Source organism: Alligator sinensis, unplaced genomic scaffold (assembly GCF_000455745.1).
Source record: "Alligator sinensis unplaced genomic scaffold, ASM45574v1 scaffold397_1, whole genome shotgun sequence".
NCBI lineage: Eukaryota > Metazoa > Chordata > Crocodylia > Alligatoridae > Alligator > Alligator sinensis.
Genome location: NW_005842610.1, coordinates 408,823 through 432,880, shown reverse-complemented (window position 1 = coordinate 432,880; position 24,058 = coordinate 408,823). Strand labels below are relative to the sequence as shown.

Here is a 24,058-nt window from a genome sequence, read left to right as displayed (position 1 = left end):
CCTGACTGTGTGGACTCCCCTGTGTTCTCCTTCCATGAGCCCCCTCCCCTGCCAAATCAGCCACCCTGGCCTGGGGCCAGAATTGGCTCAGCTGAGGGTTTCGCCATAAACTTGGGGCTGAAGCCAGAGCTGAGCCACTGCCTGTCCCAAGCCAGTAGTCAAATCTAAGATAAGGCTTTCTTTTCCTGATGTTGGGGGGGATCATCTTGGATTTGAGTAAATATAGCAATCAATTTTTTAAAAGGAATTTACAGTGATATCAAGAACTACACTTGCTTCACAGTTACTCCATATTTTTGCAATCACACTTGCCTTCTAGTTGCTCCATATTTTTGTAATCCATATATTTTTGCAACCCCCCTTGCCTATATCTTAATTTTTTTTCCTGTCCCTGTCTAAAAGACCTGCAACGTTAAGAAAACTTTGATTCTACAAACACTTAAGCCCCTCAACTTTACTTACGTGAGTAGTCTCATAAATGTTAACAGGATTGCATATGTTAATAAAGTTACAGATTCCTTAATTTTTTCCTATAGAGAGGAGAAGGTGAAAACGACCATATGAAATGTGTTGAGAAACACAAAATAAACAGGAAAGAGTAGTTAAATTTTTGTTTTGCCAATCTCCTAGGTTTGGGCTTGTTACGACAATAGGTTGAAAAAGGTTAAGACAGGAATATAACTTTTGTGTTGATGGTATTTCTGTAAGTATTTGAAATTGAAATTTTCAGTATGTAAAGAAAGTGTCTAGATCCCCTGAATATTCTGTTTTTATTAATAAAGTTAAGACTATCAATATTATAGATAAGATAGAATACTATTATTATACCAATCTGATTTTTCCTATTAGAAAAGTATACCTTAAATGCTACATTATGTGAATTTGTTAATAATTTTTGTTTGGTGTCTTTAGTTCTGTTTTTAAATTAGAAATTGTTTGTGCTCTTTTCTTACCTGGCTTTGAATTATCAGTCCCATTTGAACTAATCTTCATTGCTAACACAAAAAAAGTTTTAAAATAATGGCAATTAAATTGTTTCATAATCCAGCCTTTGAGGCTAACAGGCTGAACCTGAAGTGAGAAGACTGAAGTTTTATTGTAATACTAGTGATATACCAGTCAAATCATAGGCATTTTACAGATTATAGCTCATGGGTTCATATGAGAGATTATAGAAACCAAATTATTGGCTTGTTGCAGATGACCATGATGAATTTGGGTCCACTGTATCTCCTGAACATGAAAAAGATGGTAGAAACATTAATATCATAGGACTGGATGGGACATCAGAAGGTCTAGTTCAGTGCTTTGCTCAAAGCAAGATCACCCCTGACTAAACTATGTCAGTCAAGTGTCTGTCTAGCCTACTCTTGAAAATTTCTAGGATGGAGATCGGGGGTTGGACTTGATGATCTACAAGGTCCCTTCCGAACCTACATCTATGAATCTATGAATTCCACAACATATCCCAGTGCTGAATTTCCATTTTATAGTGAGGAAGTGTTTCCTAATCTATAACCTAAAACTTTTGTGATAGAGTTGGAGGCCATTGCTCTTATTCCCCAATGGCAAAGGTGTCAAACTCACCTGAAGCCCTGGGCTGGATCTGAACTGTGGGGCACAGGGGCTGTCTCCACGAGCATCTGGGCAATGGTGTCCAGGGACAGAGTGTCCAGTGGTGGCAGTGGGTCCAGGGGGAGGGCTATAATCTTTGCTGATAGCCATAGACAGCAGGGCTCCCCTAATACTGGTTCACATTCAGCTTAAGGTCTACTGTACCCCCAGGTCCTTCTGTGCAGCACTATAGCCTAGCCAGTCATTCCTCAGGCTGTATCTGCGCACACAGGTATTCTGTCCCAAGTGCAGGACTTAGCACTTGTCCATCTTGAATGTCATCTGATTGATTGTGCGCTATTTTTTCCAGTTTACCGAGGTCACTCTGGATTCTTTGACCTCCAGAGTGCCTGCAACTCCACCTAATTTGGTGTTATCTGCAAATTTTCTAAGTATGCACTCAATCCCATCTTCCAAATCATTAGTGAAGATGTTAACAGTACTGGACCCAGGACAGTCTCCTGAAGAGCCCCAGTTACACTTCCTCAGAGCAAGACACTCAGCCATTCATGACTAGTTATTGAACATGATCCAACCAGTTATGTATCTGGTTGTACTTCTGGTGCTTTCATCTAGTTTTTTATTTCCATAGCTTATTAATGAGAATGTTGTGGGAGACTGTCAAAAGCCTTCTAAAGTCAAGTTATATCACATCCACTCCTTCCCCATCCATGCAGCCTGTCACCTTGTTGCAGCAGAAAATCAAGTTGATTGGACATGACTTGTTCTTGGTGAATGCATGCTGGCTGTTTCTAATTGCCATGTTCTCCTTTGGGTATTTGAAAATATATTCTTGAGGACCTGCTTCATGATCTTTCCAGGTACTGAGGTTTAACTGACTGGCCTGTAATTCTCTAGACTCCTGCATATGCACTCTTGCGCGCACACACACACACATGCACACACACATTTTGCCTGCAGATAGACCTGGCACTGCTCATCTGGTCTGCTTGTTAAGCAGTTCAGGCACCACTGCTCTCAGATGTATCCTGTCTTGCCCTGCCTACTGGAAGGCATCTAGTTTCTCTAAGTAGTCCCTAACCTGTTCTTCCATTAGTCTAAGCTGCTTATCCCTTATCCTATCAGGGCTGCCAACTCCACTTGTCATCTGGTAGCTGACCTTATTCTTGAAGGCTAAAGTAAAAAAGGCATTAAATTTTCAGCCTTCTCAGCATTATCCAAAACTAGATTGCCTTCTGCATTCAGCAAAGGGGCCTTGCGCTTCCGTTGGTCTTCTCCTTATTTCTTGACATACTTGTAGAATCCCTTTTATTATTATTTTTTCAACTCCCTTGCCAGCTGCACTTCCAGTCATGCTTTGGCTTTCCTGCTTTTCCTCCCTCCTTGCCCATACAATACTCTCATCCCTCTTCCCTGGTAACATGATCAAGTTTCCCGTTTTTGTAAAATTCCTTTTTGATTTTCAGTTCATTGAAAAGATTGCTGTTGAGTCAAGCTGATCTCCCAGGAGGTGCTATGGGAGATCAGCCTGACTTTAGGTAACTGTGAGGTGCTAAGAGAAACACCACTATCTCTGCCCCTCCACTTTGTTTTGCAAAGGAATAAATAAGAAGGGTGTGGGTCTGTGGTAGAGGTGAAGAGGTAGAATGTAGAAATGTTGGGCTAGTACTATTGAAAAATGCATGCTTAGTTGCATGCACAATACGTCCAATCCAGAATGGAGTCTTGAAATACTCTAAGCAGCTGAATCAGTTTTTCCAAGCAAGAAAAGGTTGCTTTCAATTTTTGCTAAGTTTAGAAAAATCTAGTCCTTTCATTTTATTTTTTATCATTTGTCTTTGGGAAGAGACCCCTTTGCTGGAAAACTTCAAACTTAAAGGTGGAAGTCTTGTGATGAGGCAAGCATAGAAAAATAAAGGACTTACAACATAATGTCTTGCAGCTATAATGATGCTGGTTAAACCTATGCTTGGTATGAGATCTGTTGTTTAAATTGTAAGCTCTTTGGGGCAGACAACATCTTATGTATGTACTTGAACAGTGCACTGGTCTGTTTGGATCCTAGAAGCCTCACTCACAAGCTTACCTAAAGATTTTAAATATTCTACTGTCAACACCTTTATCTAATATTCAGTAAGTAGAACTTTTTGTCCAAGATTAAAGCTCTTATGAACTTGCTACTCACATAGTTTTTGAGTACTTGCTACTCATAGCCTTTTAAAAGGTGGTCATACTGTGAGAATTGTAATGTGTTGTTTTTGAGATATAGCTAAAATATTTAATTTGTAATTTAAGCCTACACAGGCATTTGGTAACAGGCATCTGAAGTTTGTGGTGTTAATTCATCTACCTGCATGATTCCAAAGTCAGATTGTATTCATCATTTTTTTGTTGATGTATTCTATTCTGCCTCATACAATTCAGTGGCCCAAAGTTATCTAGTGCTAGAAATAGGAGAGAGTGGGTGGGGAGGAGGAGTAATAAAAACCTTTTTGTCAGCAGAGTGAGGGCAGTAAATTCAGTTAAGCCGATCTTTTCAGTAAGACGATACTCGATGCATTTTCTTTTCTGACCAGACACCAGGAATGCTTAAAAAGTTGCATATTAGGAATGAAAACATAAAACTCTCCTTTGCTTGGTTTTAAGAAGGCACAAAATGACTTTTTCTTTATAAAAGTATTGCTCAGGCACTCAACTTCTGTTACTGTGCTATGCTGGTAAGTTTTAAGAAGTACTTGTCCATGGTTGTCATCTGACATGAATTAACTTTACTGAAGTTTAAAAACTGCTTGTCATGATGGTACTGTTTTTTTTTAAAGTTTTCTTCTAAAAAGATATTAATACTAAGAAAATAAAATGGGATATCATAGTGCTATAGTTCTAAAATTAAATGGAACCATGTAGGTTTGGGCATATTTGTCGATACATAGATTGTGTGCGTGTGTGGAAAGACTTAGTGTTTGGGGAGGTGTGTGCATGTACTTGAACTGATATCTTTGTGTATTTAAGGGATCAGATTGCTGGTCTATTTCATTCCATCCTTTTGTTTGGCTTTGTTTAACTGACAGGGTCTTGGAACAACACAAACTGACCAAAGAGCAGTGGGAGGAAAGAATACAGAACTGGCATGAAGAACATAGGGGGATGTTGAGGTAACTATTTAGGAATAATTCTTCCAAGATAAGGTTTCTTTATTTGAAATTAGTTTGATTTTTTGTTTTAAAACTCCTCTTTTTCACCCCCATCTAAACACAGGTTAAGAAGGATGGTTTAGTGAAGAGAGTACAGGAGCAGGGTGCCAGAGACTGGGGTTCAGTTCTGAATACATCCGTACACTTCCTGTGGGACCTTGGGCAAAGCTGTTATTTCCCTGGCGTGCAAATTTCCCATCTGGCTATAATATTTCCCTAGCTCACAATCATGGGTGAGGATAAAATTTAATCATCATGGGCATCTTTACACATGCTCTGCAGATGGGGGAGGAGGGGTGCTTCAATTAGAGCAACTCAAAGAACTGCTCTAATGGAAGTGCCCACAGCATCTCGTGTATTCAGCATCCCCTGCTTCAAAATGGCAGGAGCACTTTTAACTAAAGCTTGCTCTAGTTAAAGTGCCCCTGCTGCCATTTTGAAGTACAGGGATGCTAAATACATAAGATGTAGAGGCTGTTGGAGCATGCCAGTTAGCACGCTCCAGTGTACCCCATTAATCAAGTCTGCTCGGACATGCTGTAATTACAGCGTGTTGGAGCAGTGTCCCCACACATCTACAGGGACCCTATGAGGACCGTGGATATGAAGGTGATAAGAACTGTATAAATATCTGAATAGATGTCTCCACAGTGCTTACAAACCCTCCAGAAGATTTAAATGAAATTAATTTGAAATGCAAAACTTAAGCAATCTTTAGTTTCCCCGCTTCTCTGTCTAGCTCATTTTTTGTCTTTTAATTATACTATCTTCTCTCCTCAGGGAAGATTCTATGATGGAGTACCTCAAGATTGCACAAGATTTGGAAATGTATGGAGTTAACTATTTTGAAATAAAGAATAAAAAGGGAACTGAATTGTGGCTAGGTGTTGATGCTTTGGGTCTGAATATTTATGAGCATGACGACAAGTAAGTTGTTAACATTTTATATTTTTCTCCTGTGCAGGAGCCCTTGCTGAAGTTGGGGTCTATATATAGGACACACTGTACCTATATGTAGTAAGGGACGATTTTCATCCTAAGACAACTACAATTTAAATAAAAAGACAGAAAGAGTGGAACAAAAGAACTACTCTGGTTGTAGTAGGAATTGCCTTGTAGATTTCAAATGTGTATTTCATATCCAGAAGTTTTAATGACTTTTAAACTTTTCCTTGTATTGTTGCTTTCTTGCTTTCCATACTCTTAGGATCTTAATTTCACTGGAAATGAGAACACAGACAGTCAGATATTCTTATAGCATAGATGAAACAACTCCTTAAATAGGAAGCATTTTACTTGTAATAACCGCAGTTAGAAGTAGAGCAATGAGAACATCAAAAGCTGTCCTGTCCATCAAAAGTGTAATTTTTTTTCATCGAGGAAAACTAATAGATTAAAACATCTTTTTCTGTTTAGGAATTTAGGAATGCTTTCTGTTTGCCCATTCCTTGAAGAAGGAAAAGTTAAAAACTTGCAAAATAAGCATCTAAAAGCAAAAGAACAGAGTTATTCTACTTTTTCTTTCCAAACACTTCAAGAGCTGCTTATTATATATGCTTTCTAGATCTTAAATATCGTGTGATAGTAACAGCAGATTCAGGATGACTTGAAATGAAACATAGTGAGTCGAGCATTAGATAGCTGATACCCATTATTTTCAAATTAACTGCCTCCCCTGGTAAACATACTCCCTGAGAGTATCTTTGGCAAATATGAATTGTCATTAGATAGCAATATAGCTCTGAAGAGGCAAAAGAAAAATCATTTAGAGTGTTCAAATAAAAGGCCTCCTTTCTGATGATCTGATGAAGCATGTCTCATTGTCTAAGCACATTTGCAGTTTTTAACTTCTAATGCTTGTAACTGAGATGATGCAAGTGGAAAATACTTTTAGTCCAACTGAGAAACACCATGGTTGAAATAATTTAAATATGTATACCTATTTCTGGTATTAGTATAATTGATTAGATCATTTAAATAATCTCATGTAGGAGATAAAATTTCAAACTGAATGATAGGATTGTAGCAGCATGCAATTCTCATGCAACTTTTAAACCATCTTCTCTAACTTACTTTTGGTTAAATTTCAGTGTTTGTTATAATGAAGACATGCTTTGGAGTGAGCATTTCTTTTGAGAAATTGTTTGTCCTCTTAAATGAAGGATATGCTTAAAGTAAGGGTCAACAAATTATGATGTTCATTACTTGAATATATTATGAATACTGTGTGTCAAAGTTTGAAGCTTGTAACACCCTCTCCTGATGCATCGCAGCTGACTATCAGCACCATACCAGCTTGTAGGACTAATTGTATAATAATAAATCATTTGGTAAATTATCTCATTAACTATCATTCCCTGAAGCTTTTTCCAAAAAAATCACTTTAATATTAAAAATGGAACCAAGAAAATGGCATAATCGATCTGTTTTGATATTTGTTGGAAAATGCACCCTTCATGCCTCTTATTAAATATTAAGAATTAATTTTTTCTTTTCGAAGGTTGACACCCAAGATTGGTTTTCCTTGGAGTGAAATCAGAAACATCTCATTTAATGACAAAAAGTTTGTCATAAAGCCAATTGACAAAAAGGCCCCTGTGAGTAAAGACTGAGTCTGTGGGTTATTTTTTTCTTTGTGGAATTTAAGTATACATTTATGCTATTGTGGCACTTGCATGAGTGTGGAATTCTTTCCTGCTAATTTTAATTGGCTCTGAGGCTTTCTTTACCTTACATTGACTATTTAGTGGCAAAATAACAGATGATCAAATATAAATGTTCATTTTAAACTATACAGGGAAAAAATATGTTTTCTTACTTTTTTGCTGCCCACTACTGCAACATCTTCCTTTTGAATTGTAGATTGGGTCAAAAAAAAAAGAAACCCCCAAACCCTTCATGTGTTAGCCAGTAAATTCAAATGCATCAATGAGTTTCAACCATTTTGGAAGACCAAATAAATTATTTGTGCATATGCCCTACCTTGAAGAGTCCAAGCCTGTTCTTGAATGGCTCTTCCAATTAATAACCTATAGATAGCTGCTTTTGGATTGACCAAAGGAAGAATTTCAGTTCCTGTAAGAATAAACATAGTCTTGTAAACCTAGACACACATTATTGGTGTATTAAAATGTTGCCCTGAGGGGTCAGGCCAACACTCAGGATCTCAGTATTGTGCTGTTAGACAGGAGGGCGTGGTGTACAATTGCACGTATACAAACACACACAAATCAATTAGGTGCATACACATATTCTACCAGCTCAGGCACATACACATTCATACCAGCGTAGGCACATGCATACCTAGACACACAGATCACTAATTCGTATATCATGCGCACAATACCATATATATATATATACACACACACACACACGCACACACACACACACGCACACACACACACACGCACACACACACACACGCACACACACACACACGCACACACACACACTAGCAACTCAGATACACCCACGTTCAAAACAACTAGCCTAGGTTCATGCGCACCTATTACCAGTTTAAGCCCATACACGCTACACACACCAAATTTAGACAGAATCAGTTACCAGTTACCAACACCTGCACATCTAATACACATGCGTGAACACGCACACACACACACACGCACACACACACACACGCACACACACACACTAGCAACTCAGATACACCCACGTTCAAAACAACTAGCCTAGGTTCATGCGCACCTATTACCAGTTTAAGCCCATACACGCTACACACACCAAATTTAGACAGAATCAGTTACCAGTTACCAACACCTGCACATCTAATACACATGCGTGAATTACTAATTTATATACCCCACACACACACACACACACACACACACAATGATATCTATATATGTGTATATATGTGTATTCACTAATTCGCACACATACCACCCACCTACACATACACACAGGTGAGTTCCTAAATTGGGTGTTGTGATGTGTGTGTATGTATGTATGTGCTTGGTGTACTTGGGATACCTGGGGAAAGGTTAAGGTAAGAAAGTAGAAGTGTAGAGAGTTAAAGTTACCAGGACTGGGATTAGAACCGGTAGACTACAGGGGCCTGGGCTGAAGAACTGAGGCTCGAGGATAACTTTAGGTTAATTGATCTTAATTGATTAAAAGACAACGCCCAAAGCCTGCAGAACAGGTAAGCAATGCCAGACTGGAGCCAGAGCTATGGGGGAGCTGAAAAGGTAGGTAGGGAGAGGGAAAAATGGGACTAAGGGAAAGTGTGGGTGTTAAAGAGGGGCTCTGGATGTGGGGAGCCAGAGGAGGGCTCTGGGGCAGCTAGAGCAGTTGCAGGGAGCGGCAGTAGGTGGTGGGAGCTGGAGAAAGGCTCCAGCTGCTGGAGAAAACTGCAGGACAGCTAAGAGGAGCTGGAAAGCTGCGGGGGGGGGCGGGGATGACTACAGAAGGTGCCGGGGAAGCCTGAAAACAGCAGAAAATCGCAGGAAAAGCAGCAGACGGCAGGGCAGCAGGAAAGCAGAGAAAGGTAGCAGAAAGTCACAGGGAAAAGGCAGTAGGTACTGGAAGCTGGAGAAGAAAACTGCAGGACAGCTAAGGGGAGCTGGGAAGCTGCAAGGGGGGGGAGGGGGGAGGATTACAGAAGGTGCGGGGGAAGCCTGAAAACAGAGAGAGGGACAGCAGAGAATCACAGGAAAAGCAGCAGGTGGCAAGGCAACAGGAAAACAGAGAAAGGCAGCAGAAAGTCACAGGGAAAAGGTAGTAGGAGCAGGGGAGGCTGAGAGGTGGCAGAAGAGGGGAGATGGAATTGGGAGGAGATCAGGAAACTAGCAGAAAGGGTGGGGACTGGAGCTGAGAGAGAGAATGAGGCTGGAATTTAAGATAAGGAAGGGACTGGGATTCTGAAAAACATGACCCAACTCGGGGTTGCAAATGACAGTGGTTTTATTGAACAGGGGAGATGGTGACACAATGCCAAATTGGTTCCCTTGCACCCACACACACACACACGCACGCACACACAATGGCAGCAGGGTTTAAAGAGGCTTGGTGCAGGGGCTGAAGTCCATTGGAGTCCAGGAGGAGAGAGAGTCTAAATTGTAGGAGGAGGTATGCAGGTAATATTTACCTATCCAGGCTGGAAAGGTGTCCTTGTCCAGTAGGTGTTGTCCATAAGGGGGTTGCCGGCAGGGCCTCTGGGTGGATAGGTGGTGTGGCATGGTGCCAGTCCAGATGTAGAGAGCGTCCCACTGGGTCTGTCTTCACTGCCCCTTTTTATAAGGGCAGATCTTGTGTGACCCGAGTGACAGGAGGCATGCCCAGGCAAGGGTCAGCCCCTGGCGTACTGAGCATGTGTGCTCCATGCAGGGATGCGCAGTTTCAGGTGTCTGTAATGGTAAGAGTTGCTAGTTCTGTAGGGTCTTTTGTCTTTCAAATGCTGGGTTCTTGTCTCCATTCCTGGGTGAGGTCCGTGGTTCCTGGATGAATCAATGCGAGGCGATAGCCCAGTCGTTATAGGCCATTCAGTAGAGGCTTGCTACCATTGTATTTCAGTCATTCCCAATCACACTCATTCATCCAGGAACCAATTTACATGGGAGGGATACGTGACTCATACAGTTGTGACACAGGGGATGCCCAGGGAGAGGACACAAGATAGAAACTTGACACATAAAATGGAACCTTGACATGACTTTGGTTCACTTAAAAACACAGGCCTAAACCATACAATATCCATATGAAACAATACAAATCAATACAAAAATGATAATAGTACAGTATACAACACTAAGAATCAATAGAAACCTAATAATAATACAATGTAAAACTGAATATCCAAAGCCAAAAACTTGCTACCAAAATAAAAATGTTTAAAGCTTATCCTAACTTATACTTATCTATAGGGAATAGAGAGGGAGAGGAAAAGTCAGAAATGGTTGGGGAAGGGGAGCGAATGCAGTAAAAAAAACAACAAAAAAAACTGGGGGTTTTCCTACAGATATTCAATAAAACTTTTTAGACTATAAACACTCAAATGCAAGTATTTTAAATTTTAAATATTTCTTGCTAGGATTTTGTTTTTTATGCACCTCGCCTGAGAATTAATAAGCGGATTTTGGCACTCTGCATGGGAAATCATGAATTGTACATGAGGAGGAGAAAACCTGATACAATTGAAGTGCAGCAAATGAAAGCCCAAGCTAGAGAGGAGAAACATCAGAAACAGTTGGAGAGGTATGGTATTAAACCTTCTGTAAACCATAATAAAATACTATCTTAACACTTCAAGAGATCTCAAGGGCATGGAATCGGAGTTCTTGGTGTTCCAGAAATCAAAAATCTACTACTTATTTATGTATTTAAAAAAAAAAGAGAGATTGCAGGTTGAAATGGATCATCTAGCTTTTTAACAGATAACCTTGTCTTTTGTGAAAATGTTATTACTGAAAGCTCTGTCATTTTTCATAAAGCTCTTCCTTTTGCTAAATAGTTTAAACCTCTATTGCTTGATTCTTTAAGATTTGGCAAAACTTCAAGATAGACAATACTAGTGGAACCTAGTACAGCATGATTTTTCTTTGACCATTAGAAAACACTGTTGCAATTTGTAGCACCAGTATGGTCACCTGTCCACTAAAGCCTTGGACATGATTTGGTCAAACTTTGACCAAAAATGTTTAGTTGCATTACAGGCCTGTTTTAAAGATCTTTCTGCGTTCCATTTCAATACAGTATTATAATAGAATTCCTTATTTGTAGTGTAAACTGAATGTGAAACACGTTCAAGACCTAAAATCTGCTTTTGCGGATAGCTGTGTAAACTGAGAAACTCCTTTGAAGTCATGACTTTTAAATGACGTGGGAAGAGGATTTGCTCCCCTTTGGTTTAGCACCTATGCCTGTCTACTCAGCACTTCTTTTGTTTTTTAGGGCACAACTAGAAAATGAGAAAAAGAAAAGGGAAATAGCAGAAAAAGAAAAGGAAAGAATAGAACGTGAAAAAGAAGAATTAATGCAACGCTTAAGACAAATTGAAGAACAGACAATGAAGGCACAGAAAGGTAAGTTCTTAGTTTATTTTCAGATTTATATCCCACCCTATCCAGAGTGGCTTACAGTAAACAAACAGCCCAAGGACAAGATTCCCCAGACAACACCCCAAAGCAGAACACCAGCTCCCTCCTTCCTGCTGGAACCCACTGCTCATTTTGTTGTTTTTTCCCTCATCTCCCATTCCAAAACTTGCAAAGGTGTTAAGTCAATGCATATGGGTACTTTTAGTTCTATTGTTTAGGATTGTTTTTTAAGTAATTATAAAATTTAAATACTTTTCATGGACAGTTTTAGGTACAGTTCCAACTTAAACATTTTTTTTTATATTTGCTTGCTTAAAGAAATTCTTTGTGCTTGATGCTACTGTGGTAGGTTCCTTAAACACTATGAAATGAGAAACAAGCCAACAATAAACACAAAGGAAATTGAAAAATAAGACTTTTGAAACTTTCCAGTATTAACAAAATAAAAGGGTATGATGAAAGGTAAAGCATGTGTATATTAATCTCAATTTTTGAATATTTGTTTAATTTGCAGTATGGGTTATTTAGTCTCAAGTTTGTGAAATGCTGGGGACTTGAAGTTACATTAAGTGCAAAGTTTTAAAAAGAAAAAAAAATTGAAAATACAAAATTGTTTACCACAGCAAATGTAATGCTGCCCCCTTGTGTTGATATATCACAACAATATCTTTAAGCACTGTTGGTGTATTTACATACATTATCATCAGAGATCCTGGTTTTCTCCGTTTAAAAAAACAAACAAAACCAATTCTTGGGTTAAAAAAGTAAACCAAAATCCACATTTTGCCATGATCAAAATGAAACACCACTAATATATAGTATAAGGCGGATGATAAATCAGGAATCCCAGCTTCTCTCTGATTAAAACAAAAAAAAAAAAATCCCCAATTTTCGAGTTAAAAAACTATCTCAAAATCCATATATATGGGATACTTTTTTAACCTGAAAATTGGGGATTTTTTTTAATCAGAGAGAAACCAGGATCCCTGATTTATCATCCACCTTACCATATATGAGCTGTATCAAGTAAAAACAAATCTAAAGCCAGCAAAATTGAAATTGCACTTCTTACTGCTCCCCTGATTAAGACAATTTAAAGGTGATATACCTTCCAAATGGTTTATATAATTTTCTGCATTCCTGGCTTCAAACTTGGAGTTTGTATTATGGTAATAGTGAGCTGCACTTTAGGGCCTCTCAGATACCACCATCTGGGGACTGATTTTGCTACTTTCAATTATCTTTGAGCATTGCACTACTGTTAGACTCCTACCAAGTGTGTGTGTAAGCCCACACGCATAAACCACCCCCTCAAAGCTGACAAAAAGGAGCACTGAGTGCAAAGTCAGGCAGTGAAAAAATATGAAATACAAGAAGTAATGTGCATGTGTGGTGAGAATGTTAATTGTACAATCCCATTCTGTATTTTTCAGTGGGATCCTGTCTCATTCTATGTTCAGAAGGAATAAGTGAGTCCAGATTGTGAGTGATTTACGTGAAAGAGGCTGTTGTCTAGGCCTGCTGTCTGCTTTGTAGCAGAAGTTGGAAAATGTAGTGTGTGAGGCAAGGGATATTGCAGAGAAGAGATCCTATCTTTACTACACCAATTGAATGCTACTCTGGAGAAATGGATTCGTATCTCTGTCAGTGCTACAGGATGCTTATGTGATGCAAGGAAAGGTAGTTTAACCAGGCTTCTCACAGATGGTTACTAATTATATGACGTTCTAGGAATCAGATTTGTAGATGTACTGAGCACTCGCAGCTGTAACTGAAGTCAATGGGAATGATACTTTGAACACACAAGGGTAGGGGCATATGAAAAATTTACTCTGAGGTAAAAGGGGGCATGGCATTACAGTATGTCAGCTGCTGAATAGTAACTGCTCATGTGGTTACTCCAACCCCGCAGTAATTGGAAGCTAATTACTGTGGTAACTTTAGCTAGCTCCCAGTGAAAATGGGGTAATCTGCCATGGGTTAGTTTCCATTTAGCATGGGGTAAGAGCACGCAAATGGATAGTTGCTATGGAGCTCCAGTGCATTGCAAAATGTTCTCTGTCAGTAATTGTTCCTGTGTTCACACACTACAGCTCTGTAATGCTAAGTGTGTGGAAGAATGGGTCCTAGTAATCTCAAATTAGGCACCCAAAATTAGTATATCCTTCTGACTTTGACCTCTCCATGCCTTGGGACCCTGACTGTAAAACCCCATCTCTCACAAGGTGTTGTGAAAATCACTTTTTGTGAACGTATTGGGATAGCATTAGGCAACATATGCATCTGCCTTCAAAGAAGGATTTGGTTTGTGTGCAGTAAATAAGTGGCGGCGGCATACATTGGAAATAGAGAATCACTCCTTGTTAGCAGGGCATGGTCCATCCTGTGCTTCACTTAGTTATATTGACTATTTATTTATTTACTAGATTTGATTTATATGTTGTCTTTCCAAGAAGAGGCTCTGGGTGGCTTTCAGTGCAAGGCAGAAATTAGAGAAAGAGAAAGAATAATATATTACAGTAAACTGTCCCCCCTACCCTCAACCCCCCAAATGCAAAAGCAGTTCACCCTACTTCTTCCCCTCGTGCTCTCCTACCTCTGACCAAGAAGGGTATCCCCCACCCCAGTCCAGCCCAACCCAACCCAGTCATTCTCACTTACTCCATAAAAGAAAGTATCCAAAAATTGCTTGCTATGTGCCCCCCTCACCCCCACTCCTCTAATCAACTCACTCCCAAGCCTACCCAGAGGAATCCACTCCCTCTGTTACTCTCTCTCCCAGGCCTGTACCTCCCTCTGTTATTGGCTGCATCCTGCCTCCAAACCCACTCATCCTCCCCTTCCTCCCCCCCCCACCAAAGAGACACATTATTTAAAATCTAAACAAAAATAACAATAGAATATTGATTTTTTTCCCCTCTCCCCCCATCTTTGTTGTTGCCAAAGTGATGTCCTTTTTGTGGTGCCTACCCCAAGGCAGCCTGCAGTCAATCCTATGGCCCCAGACTAGCTAGGCCTTACCCTCTTCCAGCTTATGTGGGTATGCGGTATGCCTGGTGCTTAGTATCCCCCGCCCCCCTCCAGGCTTGTGTGTCTGATTATTTTAATTTATATATTATTTCTATTTTTATATATTTATATTTCTGTTTTTTATATATATCATGTATCACACACACAAGCCTGGGGCGGGGGTGGGGAGATATTTTATATTTGTGTTTATATATAATAAAACACACACACACAAACAATATTTACATAAAATTACACAATTAGACCATTGTATAACTTTTGTTGGGAGTTCAACATGGGTCCTTCTGAGCTTATTCTTTCAGGAGAAGGTAAGACTGCGTCTGCTGTAATAGGAACAAAGAAAAGTTTGCATGTCACTTAAAAACCCGCAATGCTATTTTAAGGGTGTCCATATTAACCAGATACAGCATGATGATTAATACAGTTTCCATCAAGATAACGAGGCGTGTTGAGGTATAAATCCTACTAGGCACTGTTCTCTGAAAAACTGCTTTCTAAATCTTACTGTTGTTGACATCGTGTACCAAGTGCATGCTTAAAGTGGCCAACAGATTCTTCTGTAGTGCTTAAGGAATATCTATAAGTCATTGTAGTGGAATACTGTTTTAGGCTTATCTTTGGTATCAAAATGATTATAACAGGGTTGGAATGTTGTTGCAGCCATGATGGTCTGGGAAATATCTGAAGGGCAAGGTTTTTTGTAATTTTTTTTTATTGGACAAACTCTGTAGTTGGTGAAGCTGTTGGAGCAGCTTTCAAGGAAGAGGTGCCCTTCCTCAGGTCTAGGCCCAAAAGTTGGTCCAACAGCTTGCAGCTAAACAGTTGATTCAATAAAAGGTATCAGTGAAAAACCTTTGCTCAGACATTAAAATAATCATGTGAAATGCTGTGGCAGAGTACTTAGTAGTCTCTTTTCTAACTGGTAAGGGTATCTTTTAGTCTTATTTTTATCAAGGTGGAACAGGAGAGAGGAAGGGGGTGGGGGTTGGTTTATTTTGGGGCGGCCTGTTGTAGGCCCAGTTGGCTGCAAATGGAATTGTCACTACTTATTTTTAAAATTAGCCCCAACTGAACACTAGTTACCAATAATGGCAGTTTAAAAAAAAATAGGAACCTTTACACTGATTTTCAAAAGTGCTTGATACCTAGCAGTTCCTGTTGACTTTAAACAGCTTGTCTTAAATATGGTGTTTAGGTGTTTAAAAATAGGTGTTGGAGCTTAACTTGGGGGACCAGGATTGAGTATGTTGGCCATTGTTCTAGGTAAGTTTAGATTTTTTTTCAATGGTTTGTTGAACTATGCATAATAAACAACATAGTTATCAGGACAAACCAGATGGCAATGTCTTGACATTTTTCCTTTGGCCAGAGTTAGAAGAACAGACGAGAAGAGCTCTAGAACTGGATCAAGAACGAAAGCGTGCAAAAGAAGAAGCAGAGCGCTTGGAAAAAGATCGCCGTGCTGCCGAAGAAGCTAAAGCTGCTCTAGCCAAACAGGCTGCTGATCAAATGAAGAACCAGGAACAGCTAGTAAGAAGTAACCCCAGAATCCCTAAAACCAAGCTATGGTTATTGAAACGAGTTGAAAATGTAGCCTGTTTACTTTTGTTGCCGAAGGAGCAAACATACTTATCCTTTTGAGTATAGATAACCATAAATAAGCTACAGTAACTTGATAAATTCCAGCTTTGTTAAGTAGTTTGCCACTTCTACATCAAATATTGACCTATTCATTATTAATAATCTTAAAATGCAATAAGAATACTAATTTGTTTTGAAATACATCCTTTGTACCATATAGTGACACCCAGCAATGGTTGTCCTCTGATCAGCTCCAGGTGTCATTGCACTTTGTGTGCGTCTGGTAGCATATTATGCTCAGTTACTTATTATAGGATCCTATTATGCCTCTATGGTTTTATTAGTTAAAGAAAACTAATGCAATAACATTTTCAGGTGGAATCTTAGTGTTTCATATCCTCACACCCTAATTCTTCCATGGAATTCATGTGTAAAACTTCTTTTGGCTTCAGTGGGAGCTGGATTAGCCAGTATTGCACTAACCCTTGTGAAACCCCACCGATAATACAGCAGTAATCTCATATTTCACTAAAAGCACTTGGCTTGGGTATACTACAGTATATTCTGTCTCAGTAGATGTCATAGTGGGGCGTTAGAATCATAGAAAATTATGGTTGGAAGGGACCTCAGGAGGTCATCTACTCCAACCCCCTGATCAAAGCTGGACTATGCCCAACTATATCATCCCAGCCACAGTTTGCCAGGCTAGAATTTCTCTAGTAAAGGAACAGCCCCATAATGGTACTTGGCCGTTCCTCAGTGTAACATGCAGGTTGAGGGCAAGGAAGGGAGTTACTGTAGCACTGAGAATCTGGGTTGTGGCACCAGCCTATGAGGTAGATAAAGTAAGACTGTGGTTAATTACACTGGAGCGCCTCTAGCTGTTACTTTACATCAGTTGCACCTCCCTTGGCAGCTCAGTCTGGGAGTTGTAAAGATCATCCCTAACCAGGGATTTTCCACCTGGGGAGATGCAGCACAAACATTGTCCCTCAAGCTCATTTATAATTAAAAGTTCTATTTTTAAAATGTAGAAAAATTACTAGTGTCATAATGAATATATTCTTCTTGCTCAGAGCATAGCAAGGCCTTTTCCACTTCTACTGTAGAGCCAATAAAGGGTATTGAATTAACCTTTCTATGTCATTTTCCTCTCTCCTAGGCAGCAGAACTTGCTGAATTCACTGCCAAGATTGCACTTCTAGAGGAGGCCAAGAAGAAGAAAGAAGAGGAAGCTACAGAATGGCAGCACAAAGTAATGAAGTCTTACAGTCTATTAAGTCATAGAATTATAAGAAATTAAGGTTGAAAGGGACCACAGGAGATCATCTAGTCCAAACCCCTGCTCAAAGCAGGCCATCCCCAACTATGTCTTCCCAACCACATCTTAAAAACCTCCAAGGCTGGTGATTCCACAACTTCTCTGGGTAACCTGTTCCAGGGCTTTACAACCTTCTAGTGAGAGAGTTGTTCCTAATATCTAACCTAAACTGCCCTTGCTGCAACTTGAGATCATTGCTCCTTGTTCTGTCATCACTATCACTGTGAATCGTCTAGCTCCATCCTCTTTGGAACCACCCTTCAGGTAGTTGAAGCCTACTATTAAATCCCCTCTCTATTATCTTGAATTTTCCAGACTAGATAAGCTCAGTTCCTTCAGCCTCTCCTCAGAAGTCATGTGCCCCAGTCCCCTAACCATTTTTGTTGCCTTCTGCTGGACTCTCTCCAATTTGTCCATGTCCTTTCTGTAATGGGGGTCCCAAAACTGGAAACAGTACTCCAGATGTTGCCTCACCAGTGCTGAATACAGGGGCAGAATCACTTCCCTCAGTCTACTGGCAACACTCCTCCTAATGCAGCCCAGTATGCCAGTAGTCTTCTTTGCAACAAGGGCACACTGTTTGCTCATACTCGGCTGCTTGTCCACTATAATCTGCCCATTTCTCCAGAGCTGCTGCTTAGCTAGTCAGTCCCCAGCTTGTACTGGTTCATAGGATTGTTCTGTCCTAAGTGTAGGACTTTCCACTTGTCCTTATTGAACTTCATGAGATTTCTTTTGGCCCAGTCCTCCACTTTGTTGAGGTCTCTCTGAATCCTAGCTCTACCCTCCAGCATATCTACTACTCCCCACAGCTTGGTGTCATCGGCAAACTTGCTGAGGGTGCACTGTATCCCATGTTCCAGGTTACTGATGAATAAATTGAACAAAACTGGCCCCAGAACCAACCCTGGGGCACTCCACTTGATACTAGCTGCCAATTAGACATTGAGCCCTTGACCTACTACCCATTGAGCCTGACAATCCAGCCAGTTTTCTATCCACCGTGCAGTCTTCATCTAACCTGTACTTCCTTAGCTTGCTTGTGAGAATGTTGTGGGAGACTGTATCATACGCTTCGCTAAAGTCAAGGTATATCACATATACTGCTCCCCCCGCATCCATAGAGCCAGTCATCTAACCATAGGAGGCAATGAAGTTGGTCAGGCATGACTTGCCATTTGTGAATCCATGCTGACTGTTCTTAATCACCTTCTTGTCCATGTGCTTAGAAATTGATTATTTGAGGACCTGCTGTATGGTTTTTCCAGGGACTAAGGGGATGCTGACTGATCTGTAGTTCCCAAGATTCTTTCATGGTCACTGCTGCCCAATTTGCCATCTACTATTACAGGGGTAGGAAACCCCCAGCATGGGTGCCAGAGCTTGGCACACAAAGGCATTTTGATTGGCACAATCACCTTAGGGCCGACGGCAAGGAAGAGGCTGCAAGAACACTGCAGACCTCTGCACTACTACTTTCCCCACCAAGTCTTCCGTGTTTGTGACCAGCAGGTCAAGAAGAGCACAGCCCCTAGTTGGCCTTTCAAACACTTGTACCAGAAAGTTTTTCTCAACACTCTCCAGAAACTTCCTGGATTGCCTGTGTACTACTCCCCCACTTAGTTCAGGGCTTTGGTCTCTGTCTGCCAGTGAACCTAGTTTAGTCAGGAATTGTCAAGGGGCTAAGGGATATGGCAGCACAAATCCCACCAGAGCTTGGCGGCATGAAGTCCTTCCTTCCTTCCTTCCTTCCGGCTCCTTTTGAAGCCTAGCTAAAAGAACTTCCTTGCAAACATTAATATTCTCAAGTCCTTGCAAACATTAATATTTAATTCAGCTCTAAATAGTGAATGGTGAATCAACATGGTGAAAAATGTTTTCTGATCACAACCAATCTACATTCATGCTTATAGCTTTTAGTTTGTAAATAACAAGGACTTCATTACTGTATGGAAGTAGTGGTATTCTTAGACTAGCTAAAGAATTTTTGTTTTTAATTCTTTGATTGTGTGTAAATTATTTTGCAGATGAGAACTATATATGTGCTAATTACTATTATTGTTATTTAGGCTTTTGCAGCCCAGGAGGATTTGGAAAAGACCAAAGAAGAGCTCAAGACGGTAATGTCTGCTCCTCCTCCACCTCCCCCACCACCAGTTATTCCTCCAACTGAGAATGAACACGATGAGCATGATGAGAACAATGCTGAAGCTAGTGCAGAACTGTCTTCTGATGGTGTCACAAACCACAGAAGTGAGGAAGAACGGGTGACGGAAACACAGAAAAATGAGCGTGTTAAGAAACAGCTCCAGGTAATGAAGGTTTGCAGTTGCATTAACGTTATAATTACAGCTAAAAATGTGCATTCTTTTTTTTTTTTTGCTTAAGATCTTGTGTGCATTTATTTAGTACATGGAAATAAAACTGAACTAGCACAAAGCTAGTGCAGAGAAGCAAAACTAAAGTGGAATATGGCAAGGAGATAGTACATTTTATCACGTACTAGTTTAGTTATTTACAAACTGGTATCATTTAATTATTGCTCTAGGAACTGCACATAACGGAGAATGTAGCAAGATTGGGAGTAATGTAACTCATTTTGTATATGTATCACTTAAAGATTTCTGTGTGAATGTGTTGCTGCATTACAACTAATGTTTCCTGTCAAATAGGAAGCTAATCTACAGTACTCTGAATTTTTGAAGTGTAATGTTTTAATTTCTAAACTGTAAAATATATTGCAAAATGCGCAAAAAGTTTTTAACCAGTAGCATTTGGGGGTTTCTTTGTAGTAATTTATGGTATCTATAAAAATGAAATGTATGTCCTAAATTGGTTTATCCTTATTCAAACTGTTAGTCTGGAGAGAGAGATTCTGTTTTTTTTTTTCCACTGAAAAAGTGATCGGTCTGTCACTGGCCAGTTTAATAATACTGTTAGCAGGTACTCTAATACCAAAACCAAAATGTGACCTCTGGTTCCTTTTCAGTAGCAGTATATTACTAGCATACATGTACATATATTTCTGTTCTGCTACAGTACAATTACAGGCATAGGAGTAAATAAACTGGTCAGTTTTTGCTTAACTGGAAGGCTAAGATTATTCCTTAGCTTCTCCTACCAAACCATGTTCAGCTACTTTAGCAAAATTGTTCTCTTGGATATTAGAATATAAGGCTGTTTTTCTTAGCCCTTTGCCCACACTTCTAGAATGACTTCTCAGCTTGCATGATAGACCTGATAACATTAGCGGTTTCACTTCTTTCTGGAGAAGTGAATAAAGTGTTTCTTTGGCAGTCAGGAAAACTCTGTCTATAACCTCCAATGAGACATGCTCAGAAAATCTAAGCTAATTAAAATGTTAAAACACAAATATTTTATTCAACAGGCATTAAGTTCTGAGTTGGCCCAAGCCAGAGATGAAACCAAGAAAACTCAGAACGATGTCCTTCATGCTGAGAATGTTAAAGCGGGCCGTGATAAGTACAAGACTCTTCGACAGATCCGACAAGGCAATACAAAGCAGCGTATTGATGAGTTTGAAGCAATGTGAGAGCTGTTATTTTGCATATCTGTTCCTCGTAAAGCTGAACCACCAACAGAGAAAAAAAGCAGGCCTTTGCAGTTTTGAAGGATTTCACCCCACTTTGCCAAAGCACTTATACCAGTTTGACTGTGGTGGTTAAAGACAAAATTTAGAGGAAGGCATTCAACAATAAGGCAGTCTTGTCATATACCCAGCTTTTTCAGTGGATGGAGGGGAGGCGGGGGAGAGGTGTGGGAAGAAGGGATGTGTGTCGAAAGAGTGGAAAATGACGGCAGAACATTTATCTCCCATAGTTTTTTTTTTCATTTTCTGTTCTTGCTTTTTTGTTCTCCTTAAAATTGGCAGCTAACTATCATGACTGACAAATGTATGTGTTACCTAAACATTAAGAGGTAAAAAGGACTTGAGGCACGAATCTAAAACTGTCAGATACTGTTTGTGTGATGCAGTTTGAAATGCAGTTTTTTCAATTTTGCTGCACTAGTAGGAATCTGATTTTGCTGACATCCTTGTGTGCGTTTTATTTTTATTTTTCCCCCTAAACTTTCTTTGGTGTTTCATGTCCTGTCATCATTGATGGTTTTCTTTGCCTACCTGTTCACAAAGGTCTAGAGAGCAGGTGGTAGTTCCAGCAGATTTTTTTTAAAAATGGAACACTACCTGTGGGCAGCACATATCTGCTGATAGGCTTCAATAAATATTGTTTTTGTAGATGATAACTTTAGATATGCAGAAATAGTTTAATGAAGAAAAAATAAAACCTTCAAACCCCCCCTATATCCTGTTTGCTTATAATTATTTTAGTTGCAACAGGAAAAACCTGGACCTTTCTGGCAAGGGAGCATATGAAAACATCAGTCCCAAGGAGGGGACAGTATCCTACCTCACTACTATATACATGATGACTGGTCCTTCAAACACCATGTAAATCTTTAGTGTGAAATTGTCTTTCCCTTTATGATGATATTTACAAAGCTAGGAGTCCTTGTGCTCTTAAGGTTTTGTTTTCCTTCCAGGTGGATTTATGTTGCTAAATATTGTTTAACTGCCTTTTTGTTGAGTTAAATTGTAAAAGCTTATTATGAACTCTAAAACTATAACTTGTCACTGGTATACTCTCTTCTGGGAGGGGTGTGGAATGTGTTTGACTTACTTTATATGTGGGTTTCCAAATACCAAATGAAAGCTCCCATTGTTGAAAAAAGAAAAGAAGGAACCTGTAGTTTTATTTTTCAGTGAGGCCAGTTCATAATTATGTCTTTGTATCTGATGTCTGATCGTTGTTGCTCAGTTGTTACAACTTTTTGAAAGGGCAATTTAAACAAAATGGTGGGTTTTTTAAATTTATAAGGTCAAATAATGTGTGGAGATTGAGTCTTTCTTTTAAGAGGTCATTTTGCAACAAATACGGACTGTCTTTTTTATTTTATAGTACCCTAGTTACAGTTTATAAAAGCCTTGCTTTCTCTGAGGATGGTTCAGCTATCTTCCGTTTGATATTATGCACTCATAAATTACACTCATCTATTAAAATTTGCCATTTTATTAAACATTTTTCATGCACAATAGGTTCAAGTTACTTATGAACAGGTCAGTTGAGTTTTGGTTGTTTTTTTTTTTTGGTTTTGTTGAGTTAAAGGTTGACTATCTGGGATGACATCATGAAAACGGAATAAAGTTACATTTAATATATTTTGAGCTTGTGGGGCTAAAAGTGTCTGGTTAACTTTGAAGACTGGTGTGCAGATGTTGTGCACATGCTTCAACATGCTGCTTGGTGGAAGTTAGTTTTTCTACTTGCAGTGCATTGAAAGAACAATTTATGTATCACAGGCTTCATACACTGAAGCATGAACATTCAGATTTCCAAAGTGTTAGAACAATTTGCCATAGCAAGTGAAATGCTGTACTTCCAATGACTTTTTGGTTGTTTTTGCTGAAAAGTGTGCACTAACACTATTACATCAGTTAATCAGTGTTGGAAAATATCAGTTAGGTTTGCTGTTCATAAACCTACAGTTTATAGATTAGAATTACAGTGGATCTAATCCATTTTTTAAAGCTGTGTGAATTTTTCTAAACAACCAGGAACAACCATTTGTAACATACGGATTTTCGCAATGAACAAAGTGGTGATAAATGCATTCACCAGCAGTTGAAAACACTTACTGATGCAGAAATGTTGAGAATCGTTTAATGAGTACTTGGTGAAGTAAATTTCAACATGCTTTTTCCCTTAGCATCATGTTTTATGTTGTACAATTAAACTACGATTACATCTACTATTTTGGATAACATTCATTGGTTAACAATAAAGAGATACAGTTAATTTCTCCTGAGGTCCATTGTTGTTATTTAACGAACCTTTTTTCTGGCAAATTTGCTAAATGCATTGTAAATAGCTTTTTGTTTTGTTTTTTGTTTTGTTTTGTTTTTCAGAGTAGTGAAAACTTTGGGACATTGATCCTAAAATTTCACTTTGTGGTCAAAATTACAGAATAGTAATCTGTTTAAGAAATTATTTTACAGTTGGGAGAAAAAACTGGTCATTGCTGATTTCAAAAGAGGATATGAATCATCAGAGTAAATTGGTTCTCTTGAGGACAGAGGGTAATTTGGCCACTAAGAACTTTCAATCACTGCCTGCACAGTACTTAGCTAAAAGCTAGGTAAAGTTTACTTTAATTAGCCATTGGTTTGTTGTGGTGATTATTTTTCTAAATACTGTATATTGACAGTTTTTTCTTAAACCTGT

At 39.3% G+C, this 24,058-nt stretch overlaps 1 protein-coding gene across 4 annotated transcripts in view; it reads left to right on the top strand.

The window, feature by feature from the left end:
* The window catches only part of RDX (radixin), a 65,054-nt gene extending 41,417 nt beyond the window's left edge, over positions 1–23,637 (top strand). For 2 of the 4 annotated variants that reach the window (XM_025214887.1, XM_006033148.3), the window contains exons 6-14: positions 4,644–4,727; positions 5,547–5,693; positions 7,267–7,363; positions 10,819–10,982; positions 11,679–11,809; positions 16,224–16,384; positions 17,598–17,690; positions 19,826–20,068; positions 21,145–21,309. In XM_025214887.1, coding sequence (XP_025070672.1) covers positions 4,644–4,727; positions 5,547–5,693; positions 7,267–7,363; positions 10,819–10,982; positions 11,679–11,809; positions 16,224–16,384; positions 17,598–17,690; positions 19,826–20,068; positions 21,145–21,309 — 1,285 coding nt within the window. Of the gene's footprint in view, positions 1–4,643; positions 4,728–5,546; positions 5,694–7,266; positions 7,364–10,818; positions 10,983–11,678; positions 11,810–16,223; positions 16,385–17,597; positions 17,691–19,825; positions 20,069–21,144 lie in introns of all 4 variants that reach the window. The other 2 variants (XM_025214888.1, XM_006033147.3) reach the window with 2 other exon arrangements.
* Positions 23,638–24,058: the final 421 nt, after the last annotated feature.